This window comes from Penicillium mononematosum, assembly GCF_028829835.1.
Source record: "Penicillium mononematosum strain IBT 11891 chromosome Unknown utg000003l:1.0-8172316.0:1.0-8177699.0, whole genome shotgun sequence".
Taxonomy (NCBI): domain Eukaryota; kingdom Fungi; phylum Ascomycota; class Eurotiomycetes; order Eurotiales; family Aspergillaceae; genus Penicillium; species Penicillium mononematosum.
Window position 1 is genome coordinate 4228158 of NW_026643273.1, and position 20086 is coordinate 4248243.

General features: G+C 49.6%; 8 protein-coding genes across 8 annotated transcripts; 5 read left to right on the forward strand and 3 right to left on the reverse strand.

The window, feature by feature from the left end:
• Positions 1–4623: 4623 nt before the first annotated feature.
• Positions 4624–6339, forward strand: trm6 (tRNA 1-methyladenosine methyltransferase subunit GCD10; the record flags this gene model as incomplete). The annotated part of the gene is made up of 3 exons (XM_057293372.1): positions 4624–4709; positions 4771–4993; positions 5038–6339. 3 exons carry the CDS (start codon positions 4624–4626, stop codon positions 6337–6339), a joined length of 1611 nt encoding a protein of 536 aa, XP_057148183.1.
• A 297-nt stretch (positions 6340–6636) lies between these two features.
• On the reverse strand, positions 6637–7535 carry N7519_006597 (actin-related protein 2/3 complex subunit 3; the record flags this gene model as incomplete). Its single annotated transcript, XM_057293373.1, has 6 exons — positions 6637–6684; positions 6741–6819; positions 6882–6994; positions 7064–7335; positions 7428–7473; positions 7530–7535. The coding sequence occupies 6 exons, from the start codon at positions 7533–7535 to the stop codon at positions 6637–6639; spliced, it is 564 nt and encodes a 187-aa protein (XP_057148184.1).
• Positions 7536–7791: 256 nt separating this feature from the next.
• N7519_006598 (replication factor C subunit 3) lies at positions 7792–9200 on the forward strand (the record flags this gene model as incomplete). Its single annotated transcript, XM_057293374.1, has 5 exons — positions 7792–7916; positions 7969–8056; positions 8116–8290; positions 8346–8729; positions 8794–9200. 5 exons carry the CDS (start codon positions 7792–7794, stop codon positions 9198–9200), a joined length of 1179 nt encoding a protein of 392 aa, XP_057148185.1.
• A 553-nt stretch (positions 9201–9753) lies between these two features.
• Positions 9754–11195, forward strand: N7519_006599 (uncharacterized protein; the record flags this gene model as incomplete). The annotated part of the gene is made up of 2 exons (XM_057293375.1): positions 9754–10074; positions 10107–11195. The coding sequence occupies 2 exons, from the start codon at positions 9754–9756 to the stop codon at positions 11193–11195; spliced, it is 1410 nt and encodes a 469-aa protein (XP_057148186.1).
• Positions 11196–11606: 411 nt separating this feature from the next.
• Positions 11607–12035, forward strand: N7519_006600 (Clr5 domain-containing protein; the record flags this gene model as incomplete). The annotated part of the gene is made up of 1 exon (XM_057293376.1): positions 11607–12035. One exon carries the CDS (start codon positions 11607–11609, stop codon positions 12033–12035), a length of 429 nt encoding a protein of 142 aa, XP_057148187.1.
• Positions 12036–12872: 837 nt separating this feature from the next.
• Positions 12873–14504, forward strand: cwc27 (putative peptidyl-prolyl cis-trans isomerase; the record flags this gene model as incomplete). The annotated part of the gene is made up of 1 exon (XM_057293377.1): positions 12873–14504. The coding sequence occupies one exon, from the start codon at positions 12873–12875 to the stop codon at positions 14502–14504; it is 1632 nt and encodes a 543-aa protein (XP_057148188.1).
• A 762-nt stretch (positions 14505–15266) lies between these two features.
• N7519_006602 (heat shock factor family protein) lies at positions 15267–17650 on the reverse strand (the record flags this gene model as incomplete). The annotated part of the gene is made up of 3 exons (XM_057293378.1): positions 15267–16081; positions 16132–17117; positions 17172–17650. The coding sequence occupies 3 exons, from the start codon at positions 17648–17650 to the stop codon at positions 15267–15269; spliced, it is 2280 nt and encodes a 759-aa protein (XP_057148189.1).
• Positions 17651–18515: 865 nt separating this feature from the next.
• On the reverse strand, positions 18516–19520 carry N7519_006603 (putative aldo-keto reductase (AKR); the record flags this gene model as incomplete). The annotated part of the gene is made up of 2 exons (XM_057293379.1): positions 18516–19208; positions 19281–19520. The coding sequence occupies 2 exons, from the start codon at positions 19518–19520 to the stop codon at positions 18516–18518; spliced, it is 933 nt and encodes a 310-aa protein (XP_057148190.1).
• Between the last annotated feature and the right edge of the window lie 566 nt (positions 19521–20086).

Sequence of the window (20086 nt, forward strand, 5' to 3'; positions counted from 1 at the left end):
TGGTCGTTGCGGAAAAGAATGGAGACGGATCCGGGCGCAAGTTTAGTCGAGAGCTGTGTCAAACCAAATGGGCTTAATTGTGTCGCATTCTCAATTTCCACAAACCGCTGGATCGTTTGGATATCCGCCATGGTATTCTCTTCCTCAGGCTCAAGTGCCTCACCTCGAGTCACCCGTTCCTCGAATTCTTGTCTGCGAAAAGGCAGCATTTGAATATCCTCGTAATACTGAGCAGTGCGTGACATTGCATCATGAGTAGGACTGGACCAAGAGGCTAGCCAGCCATGGATCAATGGTATATCAAACGTGCTGTACAGTCGAAGATCACTGGTTTCGAGGAAAGTGCCAAATCCTTCAGGAGAATCCTAACTGTAGGTTAGTATAGGTGACCCTTGAGAGACACATCGCATGTACTCACCATTGTCAAACGTGGATTGACATTCATGCCCGTATGCAGCATTGTCAGGAATTGGGTGAGGGCCTCGATGTCTGGGAACTCCTCATCAGGACCCAGACATGTTGTCAACTCTTCAAACATCGCCTCGATTAGCAGACCCAGAGAAATGTGCTCGCGGGGCGCCAGAGCTCTAACGATTGGGGGGGTGAGCGTTGGGGTTCGCGCGCAGCACCAATGCATTTATAAGCGCCAGCAGTGGACAGGGTCCGTTTTGATTTTGGACCAAAATCGGGGACTCCAGCAGTTGACCACTTTGATCGGTCCATCGGATTTGTCGAATGGTATAGGTTTCTGACCTTTGTTCATTTTGTCGTGCAGCTTCTGTCGCAGATAGTATGGGGCTTGCTTTAGGTTGTTGTAGGTGTCCAATCACGGAAGGTGTAAGCTCCTGTTTTTCTGACAATGGTTTTGCTCCGTTCGCGGCTGGCTCTGAGTACACTGAAGACGCAGCATGAGACCCAGCCTCGGCCCTTGAATTGCCAGCGACGCCCAATGGATCCAAATCGATTAGTTCGTGAGACGTGGCAGAGGTTCGACTCGAGAGAGTAACAGATGGAGTGTTGATGTCAACATCTGATCCAAGTCTCCCTGGATTGGATGAATGTTTATATTGTGCATAGGCATGGTTTTCTCCATCAGAGGGCTCAGACGGCTGCACAGAAACCGCAGGGGCATATGGATTAGACTGCACTCCTTGCAGGTAGACCTCTTGGGGGGCCGAGACCTTAATTGACTGTTGAGACCCCCACGGTGAGTTATCATCAATGTGGTGGCCGCCCAACACGGGGCGTTGCTCGGAACGAGAATGAGGACGACGATCCTCGGCCCATGGGGATTCTTGTTCCGGTCCGTCTAAAAGAGAAAGCCGTGCAGTCATCGGAATATATCCCTCGGCTGTAAATTGTTAGCAACCAATATTAGTTTGAGAGAGCTTTCAGAAGCAAATAATGTCATACACTGGCTCAATGCGTCACTGTTTGAAGTCGCATGTGAATCACGCCCCCACTCATTGCGATCCAAGAGATCTTGAGTACGCTCTGCCGGCCTGGGCTTTAAGAATGGATTATTCGACTGCAACTGTACCGGGAGCTCTCCACGCGAGCCCTGATCGGCGTCGGATGCTGGCCGCCACACATTTTCAGCTGCTCCTGGTGGTGGACCTACCATAAATGTAGGCGAATCCCATTGCCGGTCGGTATTTGCATGTTCCTTGTATGATCCCTCATATTGATCATATGGACGGGAGTGGCCATCATCCAGCCTTCTGGTATTGTCTGGCCAGGAGTTCGGCGGCTGGCTGGTGGGAGACCCCACCGGCGACCGCTGTGCTTCTTCAAGCGGCATCAGGTCAAACGCAGGTGATGTGTTGAGGTCGGGGGAATAGATCGAGTCCTCAGAAGGAAATCGGTTCAAACGAGTCGGGCGGGAGAATGCAGAGTTGGGTGATTTGGGCGAACGAGCGTCCGGTCGAGCATTTGACTTGTTAATATTCTCCAGACGTGGTGGGGGCTGTTTGCGCAGGCCCATGAAGACGTCCGTTGACCTTTTGGGTGGCGGAGGGAAGGTTTGAGTTCGTGTATAGTTTCTAGGCGAAGGCTAACAAAGCACTTAACGTCAAGAATACCCTCAATAAGAGTTTGTATTTCCGATCAAAGAGTGGATTCAGGATGTAAGCTCAAAGATTGAAATAATAACAATAAGCCATTAGATACTCCGTATAGGAAAAACGCCTTGCGCTGGGGCGGCAGGGGCTGAAATGCCCGTATACGTAATTGATGGGCAACACCTGCGACACCTGGGCAGCCTAACGTTTAGCTTGAGGAAAAATCATGCTCCAAATGAAGAGAAAGCGATGTTCAAAGCAATGACGAAGGTGGATGATGATCTCAGGAGTCTCCGAGGTCTCTCTCTCTCTCCCTCTCTCGCAAGGCACCCGGATTCCGCAGATCCACCATTTGCTGGCTAACCTGGGGGAAGCTTCCACGCCAGTATTTGTATTTACCGTATTATTCACATGGAAGTGAGGTCCCAGGTAGCGTGGCGGTGCAAGTATGGTATGGGGCGGTATGCAGCAGACTTATGACGAAATGGACGAGAGCCAGTAATTTAAGGCATTAAATGCAGGCATCAACAAACTTTAACGTATTTCACAAGCGAGCTGCGCACACAAGCGAGCTGCGCACCCCACCCAAAACGCGTCCGTAAATTAGCACTTAGTTAATTCAACCACCCACTATGCCACCAATTCGCTCTCAATCCTCTAAAGATTCAATAGAGAGGGAGGGTAGGATCTTATTAGCTATCCAGGCTTTTAAGAATAAAGAAATCAGCGCTATTCGCGAAGCAGCGCGCCGTTTTAAAGTGCCCGAATCAACCCTCCGGACACGTCTTTATGGGACCACTTCTCGCGCGAATTCTCGCGCCAATTCACATAAACTGACAGAAATTGAAGAGGAATCTCTTAAAAAATGGATTCTCTCTATGGATTCTCGAGGATCAGCTCCCCGGCCGTCTATGGTACGAGAAATAGCGAATCTTCTTCTTAAAAAGCGCGGAACTACCCCGGTTCTTTCGGTCGGCGAAAATTGGGTGACGAACTATATGAAACGACATCCTCTTCTATCCTCTCGGTTTTCGAAACGGTATAACTATGAGCGTACGAAATACGAAGACCCGAAGGTTATTACAGAGTGGTTTAATCTTATTTAAAAAACCATCTTACAATTCGGGATCGACCCGGACGACGTTTATAACTTTAATAAGACCGGTTTTGCGATAGGATTAACGGCGACTACGAGGGTGATTACGAGAAGTGAATACTACGGTCGGCGAGCACTTTTATAACCTGGAAATTGTGAATAGGTAACTGTTATCGAGTGTACGAATGCTACTAGCTAGGCTCTTCCGCTATATGTGATTTTTAAAGGCAAAGTCTTTATTAAATCCTGGTTCGATAGCCTTCCTTCTGACTAGCGTTTTAAAGTTAGTCCTAACGGCTAGACTACTAATGAAATTGGGATTCGTTAGCTTGAAAAGCTCTTTATTCCTACTACTTCTTTATATACGAAGGGGATATATCAGCTTTTAATACTTAACGGCTATAGAAGTCATTTAACCCCGAGATTTAATAAAATTTGTGAAGAGAATAAGATTATACCAATCTATATACCTCCGCATTCCTCTTACCTTTTACAGCCTCTAGATATAGGCTATTTTACAGTGTTAAAACGAGCCTATAGCCGGCTAGTTAAATTTCGAATACGGTGCGGATCGAATCATATTAACAAACTGGATTTTCTTAAAGCATACCCTACTACACGAATGGAAGCCTTTAAATCTAAGACTATTAAAAATAGCTTTCAATCTACTAGTTTAATCCCTTTTACACCAGAGAGAGTGATTTCGAAGCTTAATATCCGGCTTACTACCCCTCCCCCCCTTTTAGCCGGAGTAGTGATTGGGATCCGAAAACGCCCTCGAACTATATACAATTGCAAAAACAAGCTTTGTCAATCAAAGCATTACTTCGTACAAGATCAAGAAGCCCCCCGAGCCCGCTCAATTCCGCTATAAACCAGGTTTTGAAAGCCTACCAGATCACGATGCAATCCGCCGCACTACTGGAGAGAGAAGTGAGCGATTTACGCGCTGAAAATGAGAAGAAGAAGCAAAAGCGTACTAGATCCAGAAGGCAGATACCGGCGGAAGAAGGCCTCTCAGTTCAAGAAGCATCTGCATTAATTATACAGCCGGTGGAAGCAATAGAAGCACCTATACCCCCGCCACGAAGAAGGCCTTCGCCACCTTTACAGCCAAGAACTAGGGCTTTACCAACATGCGGGCTATGTAAAAATCGGGGTCATAGGAGAGATGCATGTCCAGATAGATGATGTTTTTTTTTAAATTTAATTTAATGGCGTTTTGGTTGAGATAAATGCATTTGAAATTAGTAGGTTGGGTGGGGTGCGCAGCTCGCTTGTGTGCGCAGCTCGCTTGTGAAATACGTTAACTAAGGCATCAAGACTTAAGGCATCAATATCCCGGACTATCTATCCACCCGGCTGGGAGTATCCTCGTCCTCTGATTGGCTGTTATTCTATCGGCCATAAAAGTCCCCAGAATAATTTTGTGGAAAGAGCTCGAGGCAAGGCTGTTCCATCGCCATCATGCATTCCTATATTCGCCCGGGCCAGTACGTGGCTATCCGGCTCCAGTCAGATCAGTTAAGGCTCATCCAGATCGTTCCCGATACGTAAGTACTTTTTCGCTCTGTGCGGGGGAAGATTCCATCGCAAGAACTAACGTTGGATCAGAATCGTCAATTTGGGTAGATTTGGTAGCTTTACCGCGAATCAGATTATTGGACGACCGTTCTATTTTACCTTCGAAATCCTTGATGCGAGCGACGAGGCTGGCCACCAGCTCCGGGTCGTGTCAGCAACGGAGTTGCATGCGGAGACCCTCCTCGCGGGGAGGGAGATGGGGAGGGCGACGACGTGGAAACTGGCGAAAATGGAGTCCCGATGCGAACAAATCGTGAAATTGTTGACGAAAACTCTTCTCAGAAATTGACTTTGCAGGAAATTGAGGAATTGAAGAGAGAGGCCGGTGGCGCGGGGAAAGACATTGTCGCAAAGCTCTTGGAATCGCACAGCGCAATCGACCAGAAGACTGCATTTTCTCTTGCCAAATACACACTGCGGAAACGCAAGAAGTATCTGAAGCGGTTTACCGTCCTGCCACTGGACGTTGGCCTTCTCGCCAATTACTTGATCGAAGAACGGGATGCGCAAAGGTCCATGGAGCTACGGGATGAACATATCGGTCTCATCGGGTGCTGGGGCAATGTACATCACAGCGGAAACATTGAAGTGGGTGAAGGGATGAAGCCACATGGACGCTACGCCATCGTCGACGAGACTGGCGGACTTGTTGTTGCCGCGATGGCTGAGCGCATGGGAATTTTATATCCGCACGATGCCGATGAAGAGCCCACAGAAGAGCAAGATGCTCCAGCCCACGATGTCGCAGAATCCCAACATACCAATGGCGCCCCAAAGCCCCGGCGCATACGTCCCCAGCCAATGTCCGCTACTACCAACACCATCACCGTTATCCACCCATACTCACAACCGAACTTGTCACTCCTGAAATTCTTTGGCTATGACACCAATAACCCCGATGAATCCCACCCTCTCCACACCCGTCTCAAATCAATCTCCTGGATGCAGTTGGCTGACCCCAATTCCGATCCGCTCTACGCCAACGAACCACCCATCATACCTGCAGAGGAATTGGCTGAACTTAAACAAAGCAAGCGCACTGCGTATTACCACAAGCGCAATCGATGGGCGCGAGTTAAAGCAGTTGTGGATGAGGGACGGGCCGGTAACTTTGATGGTCTGATCGTGTCCACCTTGCTAGAGCCGGCAAGCGTTCTAAAGACAATGGTCCCGCTCCTTGCGGGGTCTGCTCCGGTTGTCGTATATTCTCCGACAGTCGAATCTCTGGTTGAATTGGCAGACATGTACTCCACTGCTCGGAGGACCGCATTTATCAACAAAAAGCGAGAATTGGAGTTGCAGAGTTCCGAAGGAGAGGCTGTCGATTTGACCTCACTCCATGAAGAATTCGTCGTCGATCCGACCATTCTCCTTCCACCGACCTTGCAAACGTCGCGGGTGCGTCCTTGGCAAGTTCTGCCTGGTCGAACCCACCCCCTCATGACTGGACGTGGTGGCGCAGAGGGATATCTCTTCCATGGCATTCGCGTGCTCCCCACCACACAGAATATCCAGGCTGCTGGCAACGTTCGCAAGAGACGGAAGTTGGAAACGACATCTACCCCGATCAGTGATCGAGATGTGGAGATGACGTCCTAGGTTTCACGAATGAATGCCCTAAATGCCCTCAAAATAGATCGAATAGCATTTCAATGTATAACTACTACAACTTCTTAGCTTTGATGTTCTGACTTACCCTCGCTGGCACCCCTTATTTGGGCATACTGGACATCGATTTAGGGCTAGTCTGGGGACGGGTTTAACTCCCAGGTATGCGAGTAGACACACCCAAGCCTCTCTGGTAGTTACGCAAAGCGCTCGATGTGGTGTTGAATCAAGTATCAAATTCATTCGTGCGCTGAATTTCATCAAACAATATACAGCAACGCTCGTCATCTAGAGACTCTTTCCCATGAACTTTCTCTTCGTGAAACTCAGCCAAAACTAGAATTGGTCAGTATTTTGGGTATATTGAGAGTATATTCTTTGCTCCCTCTTACCTTTGATGGCCCGACTCCACCGGGGTATAATCTAGCGTGTAGGCGGATGGCGATCTCCTGTCGCACCTGCGAAATGTACCTAGAATCGCAAGAACCAGTTAGCCAAAAATGCAGTGCAACTTATAGAAGCGAAAATCTCACTGGCGAAGAGTCTCGGCATCCTGGCGGTCACGCGGGGGCTCAAAGGCCTGGTTAAGCGGGAACGACACGTCACCGGGAATAGCAAAGTTGTCGAGGGCGGCGTTGGTCAGGGCCTGGAAATACAATTGTCAATGATATAGTTCTGCTATACCGGGGCTTTGACAAGGAGCATCAAAATTTACCTTCTCCGCATCACGGGCAGTCATAGTTGGCTTGACCTTTCCTAGGCAGTCGCTAATAAACAGAGTTCCATAAATGAGCATGCGATCCGCGGGGCCGTTGATCTCAAAGTTGCGGAACAAGACATTGGCACGGAAGAGCGATAGGATTTCATCGACGCAATCATATGATTCACTTTCTGGCGACACATCGAGGTCGTCGGTGTTGGGAAGCGGGGGCAATGTGTATGCGGGGCCGCGAGTACGGGTTCGGAGGGGAAGAATAGGGAAATTTCCTAGTTGGAGACGTTCTATGGTCAATTTGGGTCCTTGACATGTTCGATACATAGCTCAGGAACTCCTGCGCTAGGCTTGATAGGAGTTGTACCTATCACGGGGACATCGCGGTCCTCCAGGAAGATGGAGTGGTATGCCTGCATTGAGGGTTAATAACAGACTTCGCACACATATGAAGGGATCAAAAACATACAGGCATCTTGAATGCGTCAAATAATCAAATTGGGAGGAAGTTCAATCTAAGAGACCGGGGGGATAAGTTGACCCGTTGGAGGTTAGGCAGTTGAGGGATGTCATCTGTGGAGTCCCCCAAAGCTCCATGATTTTCCGCCCCGAGCCTCTTTACGCGCTCTACGCGTCAAACCATTTGGACACACTTTTTTCACGATTTACCTACTTTTCGTGACTTGGGCTGTTGGTATTGACTATTTACCTCAACTCAGGAGTCATTCACTATGTCGGACTACGATGAAATGGACGTGGATGCGCCCAAGGACCTGCAATTTAGCTCCGACAACGCCAGTGGGAAAAAGAGGACTGTCGCTGATCTGCCTGTCGAAGCTCAAGATAATTTGCCGTGGTGAGTTTGAGAACGGTGTCAATTCGTGTGCTACAACTAACAAACTTGTCAGGGTTGAGAAATATCGACCAAGCAGCCTAGACGATGTCTCTGGCCATCAAGACATTCTCGCGACTATCAACCGGTTCGTGGAGACAAATGTAACGAATGCCTATGACAGTGGATGTCACGACAGCCTTGGGTTAACATTCTCATACAGCGACTACCCCATCTCCTCCTCTACGGACCTCCGGGAACCGGAAAGACCTCTACCATCCTGGCCCTGGCGCGGCGGATCTACGGTAACAAAAACATGCGGCAAATGGTGTTAGAGCTGAATGCAAGTGATGATCGTGGTATTGATGTTGTTCGAGAACAAATCAAGACCTTTGCAAGTTCGTGCCCTAGGAGCCTCGAGTTGAACCACCGGCTTACCGTGAACACCAACAGGCACCAAACAAATCTTCAACATGGCCCCCCAAGGCACTGCCGGCTCCCCTCTGGCAGGTTTCAAACTTATTATTCTGGACGAAGCCGATGCGATGACTTCGACCGCACAAATGGCGCTCCGTCGTATCATGGAGCGCTACACGGCCAATACCCGATTCTGCGTCATTGCCAACTACACACATAAGCTGTCCCCGGCACTCCTGTCCCGGTGTACCCGGTTCCGGTTTAGTCCATTGAAGGAGGTTGATATTCGGACCTTGGTCGACCAAGTGATTGAGAAGGAGGGTGTCAAAATACAGCCCGATGCCGTGGATAGTCTAGTGACCCTGAGCAAAGGTGATATGCGACGAGCCCTAAACGTGCTTCAGGCATGCTTTGCCAGCAGTAAGTTCTTATCCTTCTCTCTGCTCGCATCCAGCCCCATTGACCAATGTTATCTTTGTTTTAGGTATCCCGCTGCCGATGAGAGATGCTCCTAAAGCCCCTCGTCCTGAGCCCGAGACTGTTACCAATGCGACGATTTACGACTGCATTGCCGCCCCGCACCCGTCCGATATTCAAGAAATCATGACTACCATCCTATCCACCAGCGATGTCACTTCCTGTCTGAACACCGTGCAAACCCTCAAGACCACCAAAGGTCTAGCTTTGGCCGACATCCTCTCCGCACTAGCAGACCAACTCCAACAGCTTGAAGTCCCCGCCCAAACACGTATCACCTGGCTCGAAGGACTGGCTGAGATTGAATGGCGACTTGCAGGGGGCGGTTCAGAAGCTATTCAGACTGGAGGGCTCGTTGGCGTAGTGCGAAATGGATGTGAGTTAATGGGTGACAAGGGTGTTACGGTGGCATAAATGACAAGCGACACGATCCAAATATTCTCTGGGTTTTTTTTCTTCTCTGGTTTTTCATGTCATATAAAATGTAGCAATCTGGGTAGGCTGGAGTCTGGAGGCGAGAATTTCTCATATTTTCGAAGACCTAACGACAAGTATACATATGTAGTAGACAGTTCTATTACTTTTTATTATTTGTTATCGTCAATTCATCCTACATGCATGTATGCAGGTATGTAGTAGTATGTATGTAACTCCGCTATCCTCCGCTATCGCAGGTCTCCGGCTGACCGCGGAGATGGTTTTCAATTAGCTAATTTGTGGACTTCGGACTTGCTGCAATTTGTCGTTGGGCCAATTGACTTGATCGTATTCTCGACACTAAACTATTCTCAGAACTTATACTTATCAGTTTTTCCCCCGCTCTCAAGCCTAGAAGCTTAAAGGTTTGATCGGAAGAGTCAATGGGTCTTGCCCGCAACAATCTTGACGTTGACTTAAAACTACATAAGGGTTGTACTTCCGGTGATTTTATTGCTTGAATTTCTTTTCTCTGTTTCCTTATTTCACCATGCGGTACTCTATCCAATCTGGCATTTTGCTGGCTGCAACTTTGTCTCCTGTTGTGGATGCCGAGCGTGTGTTGGGTGCGTATATCTTCGCCCGCCATGGAGATCGCACCGCAAAAGTGTTCGGTAACACCCAATTGACCGACCTGGGTTACCGGGAGGTCTTTGATTCGGGATCTTTTTACAACCAGCGATACATCTCGTCGGACTCTTCCAAGCAGATTGAGGGCATTAGTGCCGATGTTGTCAACCCAAAGCAGATCAGTGCCTCTGCTCCCTCGGATGCCGTACTGCAGAACTCCGCCACTGGCTTCCTGCAGGGCGTATACCCTCCGTGGGGAAAGTAGCTTCCCAGACCCTGGGCAATGGAAGCTCGGTCGAAGCACCATTGAACGGCTACCAGCTCATTCAGCTGGCACCTGCCACTACAAGCAAGAACGCCGAGGATTCCACCTGGCTGCAGGGTTCCAGTGGATGCCAGAAGGCAACCCTAAGCAGTAACAACTACTTTTCTTCCGAAATGTACACCTCGCTGCTGTCCTCGACAAAGGACTTCTACCAATCTCTTTCCCCTATGCTAGATGGCACATTTGCCTCGTCTGACATGACCTTCAAGAACGCCTATACCATCTTCGACTACTTGAACGTCGGCAAAATCCATAACTCTACCAGTCAATTCCCTCACAAGTCAGACCTGACCGATGAGGTATACCACCAGCTGCTTGCTCTAGCTGGTACCCATCAATTCAACCTGGCTTATAACGCCTCCGATAAAGTGCGCGCCATCGACGGTGCTGTCCTGGCAGGCGAAATCTTGGCCGGACTCAACGAGACCATCGCTACCAAGGGCGAGACCAAGCTGAACATCGGATTCGGCTCTTATGGCACCATGTTCTCTCTCTTCGGTCTTTTGCAGATGCCTGCTGCATCGATCGACTTCACTGGAATCCCGGACTACGCCTCGTCAATGGTCTTTGAACTGGTGACAAACGCCAGCGGCACCGACTTCCCAACTGACAAGTCCGACATCAGCGTGCGCTTCATGTTCCACAATGGTACTATCACGGGCTCATCTGAGCCTACTGTATACGCCCTGTACGGCCAGCCAAGCAAGCTTCTCTCCTGGGACGAGTTTTCCTCGAAGACCAAAGAGATTGCTGTTACTTCCGATGACGAGTGGTGTGCCGTGTGCGGCAACACAGACGGCAAGTGCGCTAGTTCGGACAGTACCAGCGGCGACTCCAGCTCTGCTAGCACCTCTAGCACTAATGGCTCGGGAATGTCACTCGCCGTGGCAGGTGTCATTGGTGCCATGGTTACCCTCGCAGTGATTCTTGGTCTGCAGGCTATATTCTTCCTGCTTGGTGGATTCCGCATCGCAAAGCGGAACAAGGCTCTCTCTGAAATGAGCTCGTCTGATGTTATGGAGGATAAAAAGGTTTAGATTATTTGGTTTTTCCAATCGGATCAGAGAAATGGGGGGATCCTGAGTCTGTGACTTGCTCTTGGTAGGATTTACAATGCGTAATGAATTTACAAAAAATGGAAATGCCATAATAATTTGAATCTGATTTTGAACTATACAACCTTCCAAGGTTGAATTCAATATGACAACTGGGAGGCTTAATTAGTATGCATGCTTCGATCCAATTTGTCTCAATTTTCAGGCTAGGTCCCTGTCCAAGCCAAAGAGCATAATAATAGCTTCAATAACATCTCTTCATCCAACTTGAAAACATCACATCTATGCTCCAAGCTTGTATATCAAAAGTGACCATCCCGCAGATTCACCGCCCTGAGTCAACAACTCGAAACTCCACCAACTTCTCTTCTTCTCTCTTCTCTTCTCAACAGAATGCCTCGCCAACAAATCAATTTGGAACCTTACCGGGATGAAATCATTGCTCTGTACCACCATGGCATCAGTAGCGACTCTATCAGCCGCACCCTCGAAAGCGGTCATAATATCCAAGTCAAGGAGCGAACCATTCAGTCCCGCCTTCGCAAGTGGGGTATCCGCAAGCGACACCAGACGACAACAGGCGATGAGGCATTGCATGCGCGCATTAAGATCCTTTTCATACAGGATAGGCTGACCGATAAGGCCATGCTCAACATGTTGCAGAAAGAAGGTTACGGTATCTCCGAACGCACTTTGCGTCGTCTGCGGTTTAAGTTAGGACTTCATGCCAGGGCTTCGGATCAGGAGCAGCACCAGGACCAAGGCCATATGGAGAAACAGATGATTGCTCCGCAGCCCCTGGCAGAGGGACAACCGGTGTGAATTTGACTTGGCACTGAAGCTTGAGCTTGCGCTGGGTTCCCCATCAAGCAAAACCCCATGCACGACAAATCATGGTGATTATCAGTAATCACTCCCTACGCGACAACACTGGACTACTCCCCATGCGACTCATCTGCGGCTTTTCATACCTCGATCTTTATCAACACTGCGACAGTGATGATCTCAAGACTCCATTTGGTTGGGCCGTTTCCAGCCGACATGCGCTTCCAAGATGTCCTGTCGATTGCTTAACCAAGTCTCGATTTTGCACCCGACAAATCTTTCTTCAATGCCAAATATCCCCTCTCAAAACGAGATCTCGCACTGATGATCTGGTGAGTCGGGGAGTAAATCTTCCTTGGATCATTCCACCACCTACCACCATCCACTGCCACCAAATGTCAAGACTGATAAAAGTCTTCAGCATGTGCCCGAGATACCCACCGGAAAGCCTCTTAGTCCCCGCTGCTATTGACCACTCCCAAATGCGACAAGTCTCAATCTCATGTTGCCTGGCTAGGTAGTCATAGGTGCTTTGGGTCTCATTCCGACACTGCGGGAAATATGCAAAATATGTCATGTAGTGTTGAATTGAAACGAAATAATGTCCACTCCTTTCTCAGTTAATTTTATCCTGAACAAAATGTCCTTGGTCAAGTAAATAAGGGCTAGGTCGGCGTCACGTGCCATGACGTTCGTTCGAGCTTTTGATCGGAGAAACCAACCCATTGAATCGCAACACTCAAGAGGGGTGTCCATATCCCCGAGTAAAACTTCAAATCCTCTTCCCACCCCACTTGTGGCACGCACCGTAAGCCGGTAGCTTACTTGCCCATCATGTCCACCCAATACGCCAGCGAGCCCAATCCCACTGCGTCGGCGACGCTCAACACGACGGTTGGCCCTATCCAAATCGCGCTCTTCGCAAACCAGGCCCCTCTCACCTGCAAAAATTTCCTCCAGCACTGCAAGGACAACTACTATGTCGACACAATCTTCCATCGGGTGGCCCCCGATTTTGTGGTCCAGGGCGGTGATCCCACCGGCACTGGCTCCGGCGGAACTTCTATCTATGAATATCCGGAATTCGAATTTGACCCTGAAGCTCGGGACCCGAACGAGCGAGTCGTTTTACGTGATGAGCTCCACAGTCGGTTACGTTTCAATCGACGCGGCTTGCTGGGAATGGCCAAGAGTGAGGACGGGACATACGGCAGTCAATTTTTCATCACACTAGCGAACACGGAGCGTGAGTTGAATGGACAATGTACAATTTTCGGAAGACTGGAAGGGGACAGCATCTACAATGTGTTGAAGATCGCAGACGCAGAGCGCATCCCGGGTACTGAGCGTCCTGTTTATCCGATCAAGGTGACATCCTGCGAGGTTGGGGAACTGGGGCCATTGGAGGGCAAATTAAAGGACCGAAAGACGGTCACAACAGCCGGGAAGGCAGAGAAGGGCGCGCCCAAGAAAAAGAAGAAGGCGCCTAAAGGTGGGAAGACGCTTCTGAGCTTTGGAGATGAGGCAGACGAAGAAATGCCCATGCGCCCAGCGAAGCCGAAATTCAACACCAATTTGGTCGTGGATGCGCCAGGTGCAAAGGCCGAAGTATCAAAACCCAAACCCGGAGCAGAAGCCCCGTCACAGCCGCGCAAGCGGCCCCGGTCGCCATCTCTAGAACGATCGCCGTCTACAGAGCGTAAAAAGCGCCCGAAGACACCAGAGCCAGAAGCACAACTCCCACTTCCTCACCCTGAGTCGCCTACTCGGTCTCCGACTCCGGACGCCCCGCCCGCAAAGGAGTCCAAGCTGTCGCGGACAAATGCTCAGATTGCCGCTCTGATGGCATCAATGCGCCGCGACGTCGACGTCGGTCCTAAGGACACAGGTCGAAAGAAATCTGCCCTGGAAGCCATGATCCCCGAGACCTCCATCCGAGGACGGAAACGGCCACCTCCAGGAACTGCAAATGGCTCCAGTCGCAACGGGACAGGGCCTAGTAGCGCGGCTGAGCGAGAAGCATTACAGCTCTTCAACGCCTTCAAAGCCAAACTCGAAGGAGCTAAACCCGAACCGACTGCCACATCATCACATAGCAAGAGTCATAAAGACACCGAAAACCAAAAGGAAGACGAAGAAGACGAAGAGGCCCAACTCTGCGATCTGCACTTCATTGCAAACTGCCAATCCTGCCAGGCATGGGACGATCCCAAGACAGAGGCGGACGACACCGAAGAGCAAGATGGAGGTTGGCTCTCGCATGAACTCCGCTTTGGGGAAGATACCCTAGGCAAGGACTTGAACTGGAAACGCGAGCACGGAGGTGATGCAGACTCACTTATGGTGATTGATCCTCGTGAACGAGAGAAGGAGGTGGTCGGCCGAAAGCGGGGATTACAGCGTGATAGAGAGCGCGAGCGTAAACGGGAACGAGTGGGTGACTTGGAATGGGATAAGGGGCGCTAAATGTTCTTATTATAAAATGGCAATTCTTTCCATCCTAGCCTATCGATTTTCCCGTCCAGTATATACGCGATCCTAACTTGTCCGATGTTTTTAGCCAGACGCTACTTCATACATACATGTATGTACCTGTAGAGATAAAGCGCCGGTATCTTACAAATGTCATTTCCAGAGGCTGCTAGGATTGGGGGTCAACTATCACACCTTCAATGTGATCAAGTATACCTGAACAACATCTGTTGAACTGCTGAGATTATATGAGGATGAGATTACAGTTTCCCCAGGCTTTAGCATTTTCAGTCGATTTGCCCACCTTTGTCTCTATAGCTAATATAACTCCCAGGTAGATTTCGGATCTCGGGTGATCTACGAGTAACCGTGGACTCTGGTATCCACTTGACCTGAGACAGTTGCGTCAGTTTGATACACAGATATACTCCTGATCTGCAGTAGACGGTAGAGTAATACCAAGGAACTGTAGTTACTGTATTATGTCCTCAAAGATCAGTAGGTTAATGCGTCGACAATGGATTCAAAATCATGCTACAAGAAAAGAAGGTAAAGCAAAGGTATCTCATTAAAGCTCCAGGAATTGGATCATTCATGGATCATCATAGGTTTTTACAGCCTGGTCACATTTTTCCCAGGCACATGAATAAACCCCCATATCAACAGGGAAAACGCCTAATTGTACGCCGAAAATTTTTGTCTCCAAGCACTAACCCGTGCTCGAGAATCTGCTCCATCTGGTATTCCTTGCCCCATTCACGCCTTTCGGCGCCGTTTCGTCGCGCTGCCACCATCATTTACAGCTTCGCCTGCATTCTCCGTGGCTGCAGGACTGGTGGTTTCGCTATCCGTCAGTTGCTCGATCACACGCCCTGATTCATCGTAGCCGGCACCGTCAAAGCCGTAGTTGTAGGTCGAATCGCCCTGCCCATTATTGGGGGTTTCGAAGAGCTCAGGCTCCGCGGGGATGTGATCGAAATCGAACAAGTCGTTGGTGTCTCCGTCATCGCCTTGGGTGGCCCCCACAGGATCTTGCGTGTTCTGGCCTGTCCCCAAGTGGCTCAGTGGATTCTCGGCCTGTTTCTTCATATCGGAACCTGCGTCTCCAATGTCGGTGAAGTAGTCGTTGTTAAAGATTTGGTCGAGGTCAAGCGGCGGAGGAGGTACATTGCCCTCACTGTCGATACCGGGGATGGTGCCATTCGGGCTCAACGGCTGGAGAAGACTAGTCAAGTTCTGGACGGAACGATCCTGCTCGGCTTGCATCTTGACTAGGTTGTCGATTTCTTGTCGTGTGCTAGCTAGCCTGCCCGAGTAGTTGTGCGGCATGGGCGGTGGATTCGGCGAGATGAGCGCATTGTTAGGGGACACGCCAGCGTTGGGTTCTGATGAGTTTGTTTCGTTGGCCATGAGTCGAAGCATATCGGCGCGTTGGTTTGCCGTGAGGGGAACATTACCACCATGATTTTCGAGGAGGAGAGCACATTGGGGAACTCGGAAAAGTTCGTTGAGAGCCCGTTGCGTGCATTGGAGTTTTGGATTACAGACATAATGTCCCGTTGAGGAGAGTTCTCGTCTGTCGGCTGTCCCGAAGTAACGTTCGGAGCACTTGGTCGGGGACTGTGGTCAAAGACCTCCTCCACATGGCCGTGCTGATTGGCGCTGGGTTGCCGAGTATGGCCCCGAGACCGCGTGTCATAGGAGCCACTGGCTGACGGTGAAATTGTGGAGGACCGGGCATACGCATCCGCTGCGGGCGGAGCCTTCAAAAGCAGCGGCGGCTTCTTCATTGTTCTTTGGGAACTGGGGCTAGTCATTGATCCTAGAGCATTGGTAAGATAGTCATCATCAACATCCACAATGTTTCCTTGGTCCTGCGAAATGGCTCCTGCGAAAGAATTTGCGAGGTTTTGTGGCCCACCCTCTCCCTGCAAACTTCGGTTATATACGGTTGCAAGGAATGTTAGAATGGCATTGATGGAGTTCTCATGGCGGGTGTGTTGCTCCTGGAAATTGGCTGCCTGCGCATAGAGTTGCTCGTGTTCTTTCCGCAGCCTGGTGATTGTGGTTGAGATGATTGACTGCTGTTGACGAATCGCCTGGAGTTCGCGATATACCCCAGCAAGTTGATCGTTGGGTACAGAGCTGTCCGTGACTAATGACAATTGCTGTGGCCGGGGAGCACGGTTATCGCGAGCAGCCGGTGCACCCTCTTCAGCATAATCGTCCATGTCATTATCATCAATATCCTCCGTCTTCACGCGCGCGGCGCCCTTGCTAGGTTTGCTCGCATGTCCACCGCCTCCGGTGTTCTTTGGCTTCTGAATGAGCCATAGCAAATCCGGGTGGCCTCGTTTGAAATAAGGGTTGGCGTATTCGCTAGGACTCTTGTTTTTCCGTTCGCTGGCGCGCATTGAATTATCGGAAAGTCCGACTTTCTTGTGGAAGCCGTACATGTTCAGCTGTCGGACGAATGAGGCGTAGTTATTGTGTTTGAAGAGCTCGGGAATCAAGGTTCTCGCAAACTCATCCTCGTCTAGGACGACGAAGGAATTGCCATCGTCCGACCATCGAATCAATTCCGTATTCTTGGATTCGTCCAAGAAGCTGCGGTTCCCAGTTAGACCTACAATTGATCACAAATCGATAGATGTATCATACCTGCTCAATTTCTGTACAAATGGCGGGATTTGCTTTCGTTTTGCCTGTGAATCTCTTTTCGCAGTCAAGGCTCGCCGGTAGAGCTCCTCGAGAGACTCCCCCCCATGCCCCGCTCTCTCCACTTCCATTGTTTCCTCCGTTTTCCACATATGAAGCAGGAGGTTGGTCGTAGCCACGGTTCCGGCTGACCACCTGGTTCGCTTGTCGGCGGGCGAGTTGGTTAGATGCTGTCGCAGCCGGTGCGGACACATCTTGGGGTGGCGCAAAGCCCACAGGGTTGTAGGATGAATCGGAGAAGGCGGAGGTATTGATGGCATTGACGGGGGGGGGTTCTGGCCCCATTGTAAGAATTGATCGTTCGAGAGCTGAGATCCGGGGTTTGCAGTGGGCGGAAAGTTCGGTACAGGGTTCATCTGAGGATGAACGGGGGGTACTGTTCCCGGTGCAGGTCTCTTGCGAGTTATTCCTTGCGAGCTCATCGTGAATAGATTGACGTAAAGACGTCGAGTTTGAATCCTATCGCGGTGGGGTTCGATGTAGAATTGTATCCCGATTTTCTCTGGTCCCTGGATAGGAGACTGAGTTGACCGCAGGAATTTTGCCTAGGAGACAAAGGAACCGGATGCGAACTCAGTATGCAGGAAGTTGTTCATCCAAGTCGCTGTCCAATTTTGAGTCGAGAAGGCTTTGATCACAGAATCGAGAGAAGAAAAAAGTGGAAGACACTGGTCAGGGTTGCGGAATCTGTATCGACGCTGAAGTAGACACAATATCACAGGAATCGATAACAGGCAAATCAAGGACCAGCAGTGGTCAATACTAGGCAGATGACGCTCAATGGGCGCGTGAATTGTCCAACATCCAGGTCAAGGCGGGAGGGTCCAGCAGAAAGCGCCCACTGGGCGGTGAATGAATCAAATATGCCAACCTTGGAGGTATTATGTCTAGAGGCACCAATATTGGAAAAACCTGGGGACAATCAAACGAATATACTAAACTGTCAATAAGATGAATATGAACATGCTACTCGGCGGCGAGACCAAGTTGCCCCATTCCGGGGGAGGCGTTGACTGAGTCAGCAAGATGTTGGCCCCGGAGGTGGTGACGAGTACAAGTACCTCATATTACCATGTGATCACGCGTGTCTATCAAGTATCAGTACTTACAGATGAACTGGTCGTTATATCTCGTTATATCGACTGTTTCAGCTTTGATCGTATAATTTACAATGGCAATGTCAATACACCGTTTTCATTGTTTATATCCTCTCGATTAACTAGCTGAATTTTTGCCCACTACCATTAAGCAGCACAACAAGACTGTCCCCACAGCTTGCTCGAGATTCTACATAGAACTAGACTCGCCTATCAAACCCCGAAACTCCGTCAGAATCTGTTGCCATAAGTCAGGTTGCTTCTGCGTGAAATCCTCGACCTGCTTAGGAGCAGCCAAGTCTTCTTTCATGCGCGACTCGTTCTTGGTTCCATTCAGCACCGCCACATCCTTCAAGCCCATCACTAGAGTATAAAAAGCAGCAGCCGGGGTTATTTTCACATGGCGAGCAAGCTGTTGCACTGGTTGAGATCGTACGAGGTCTGGATTCGCTGTCAAAGTCCAAAAGCTTTGGTATATGATCTGATTCTCGCGGCAGAACGCGCGCAGGGGTACATCAAACAAAGTATCCTCGTAGAATCTGTTCTGTACCACTGATGGCTTCACGGTTGTATGGGACGACGTGCACAGTTCTCTGAGTATAGGCAATGTACAATTGGAGATACCTAAATTCCGGATGCGGTGGGGAACATAAGTCTCAAGGGCGTGCCAGGCCTCCAGGGTCTGGGCTAAAGTCGACAGTGGCGAATGGATGATCACGGTGTCAATGTAGGCATCATCCACGGAGTCGGGGTCAACTTTGGAGCGAAGATTGTGCAATGATGATTTGATAGAGGCATGGACCTGATCCGTCACCGTTGCTGACGGATCATAGGGCATATTGGCCGGGTCCTGTGCCGAGACGGGACTATACTTGGTTTGCACCTAATCATTGTTAGCTGCCGGATCCCCTAAAAAATAATACATCTCAATTAAAAATAGTAACTGCCCACTCACATATAGGTCTGCTCGGCCAACGATTCCATCGGCAATTGCTCTGCGGATGCCATCACCAACGAGGTTCTCTTGGTAGTGGCGGGGTTGGGCCGCTGTGTCCACAGCCCGGAAACCAGCTTTGATTGCAGTGTAGACTAGATCAGCGCTGCGGTCTTTCTTCCAGGCTGTGCCGTAGACGAAAACGGGGATAGAGGTGGAGATAGTGCCCTGAGTTGGACGTAGGCAGTACTTTTCCCACATCTTGCAGTCCGATTCATCTATGTTTAGAGACGGAGAAGAGGGTTTGTAATTGAATTTGATTGGAATCAGAGCAGAAGTAACTGGTACGTTCAGATGACGTTATGCGGGGGGTCACTTCGATGCTTTCTTACTAAGTGGAAGCCCTGCCCGCGGGCACCTGATCTGCGTTGAATATGGGCTTGCAACATAATATTTCGACAATATACTAAGACTATAATAGCTCCATTAGTCCGTAGTTTTACTAAAAATATCGTAAAAATATCGGTAGTCGCGTGTAGTCGCGTTAGTCTGGACTACAACATAGCCGTTTACCAGGTCACTTTGGATGTAAACAATATAAAATCATGATCATCGAATGATATTCGGATAGAGTATCGACAAGCATTGATTGAAAAACTTTAACAATCCTGAAGCCTGGAGATTAGACCATTTACATAACATTTATGGCTATATACCCCAGGGCTATCTATATATAGCAGAATGGTGGACCGGTTGAGCTCGGCTATCGGCAACCCGCATGGGCTTCCGTCACTTGTGTCAACATAATTTTCATTCTCGAGCTCAGA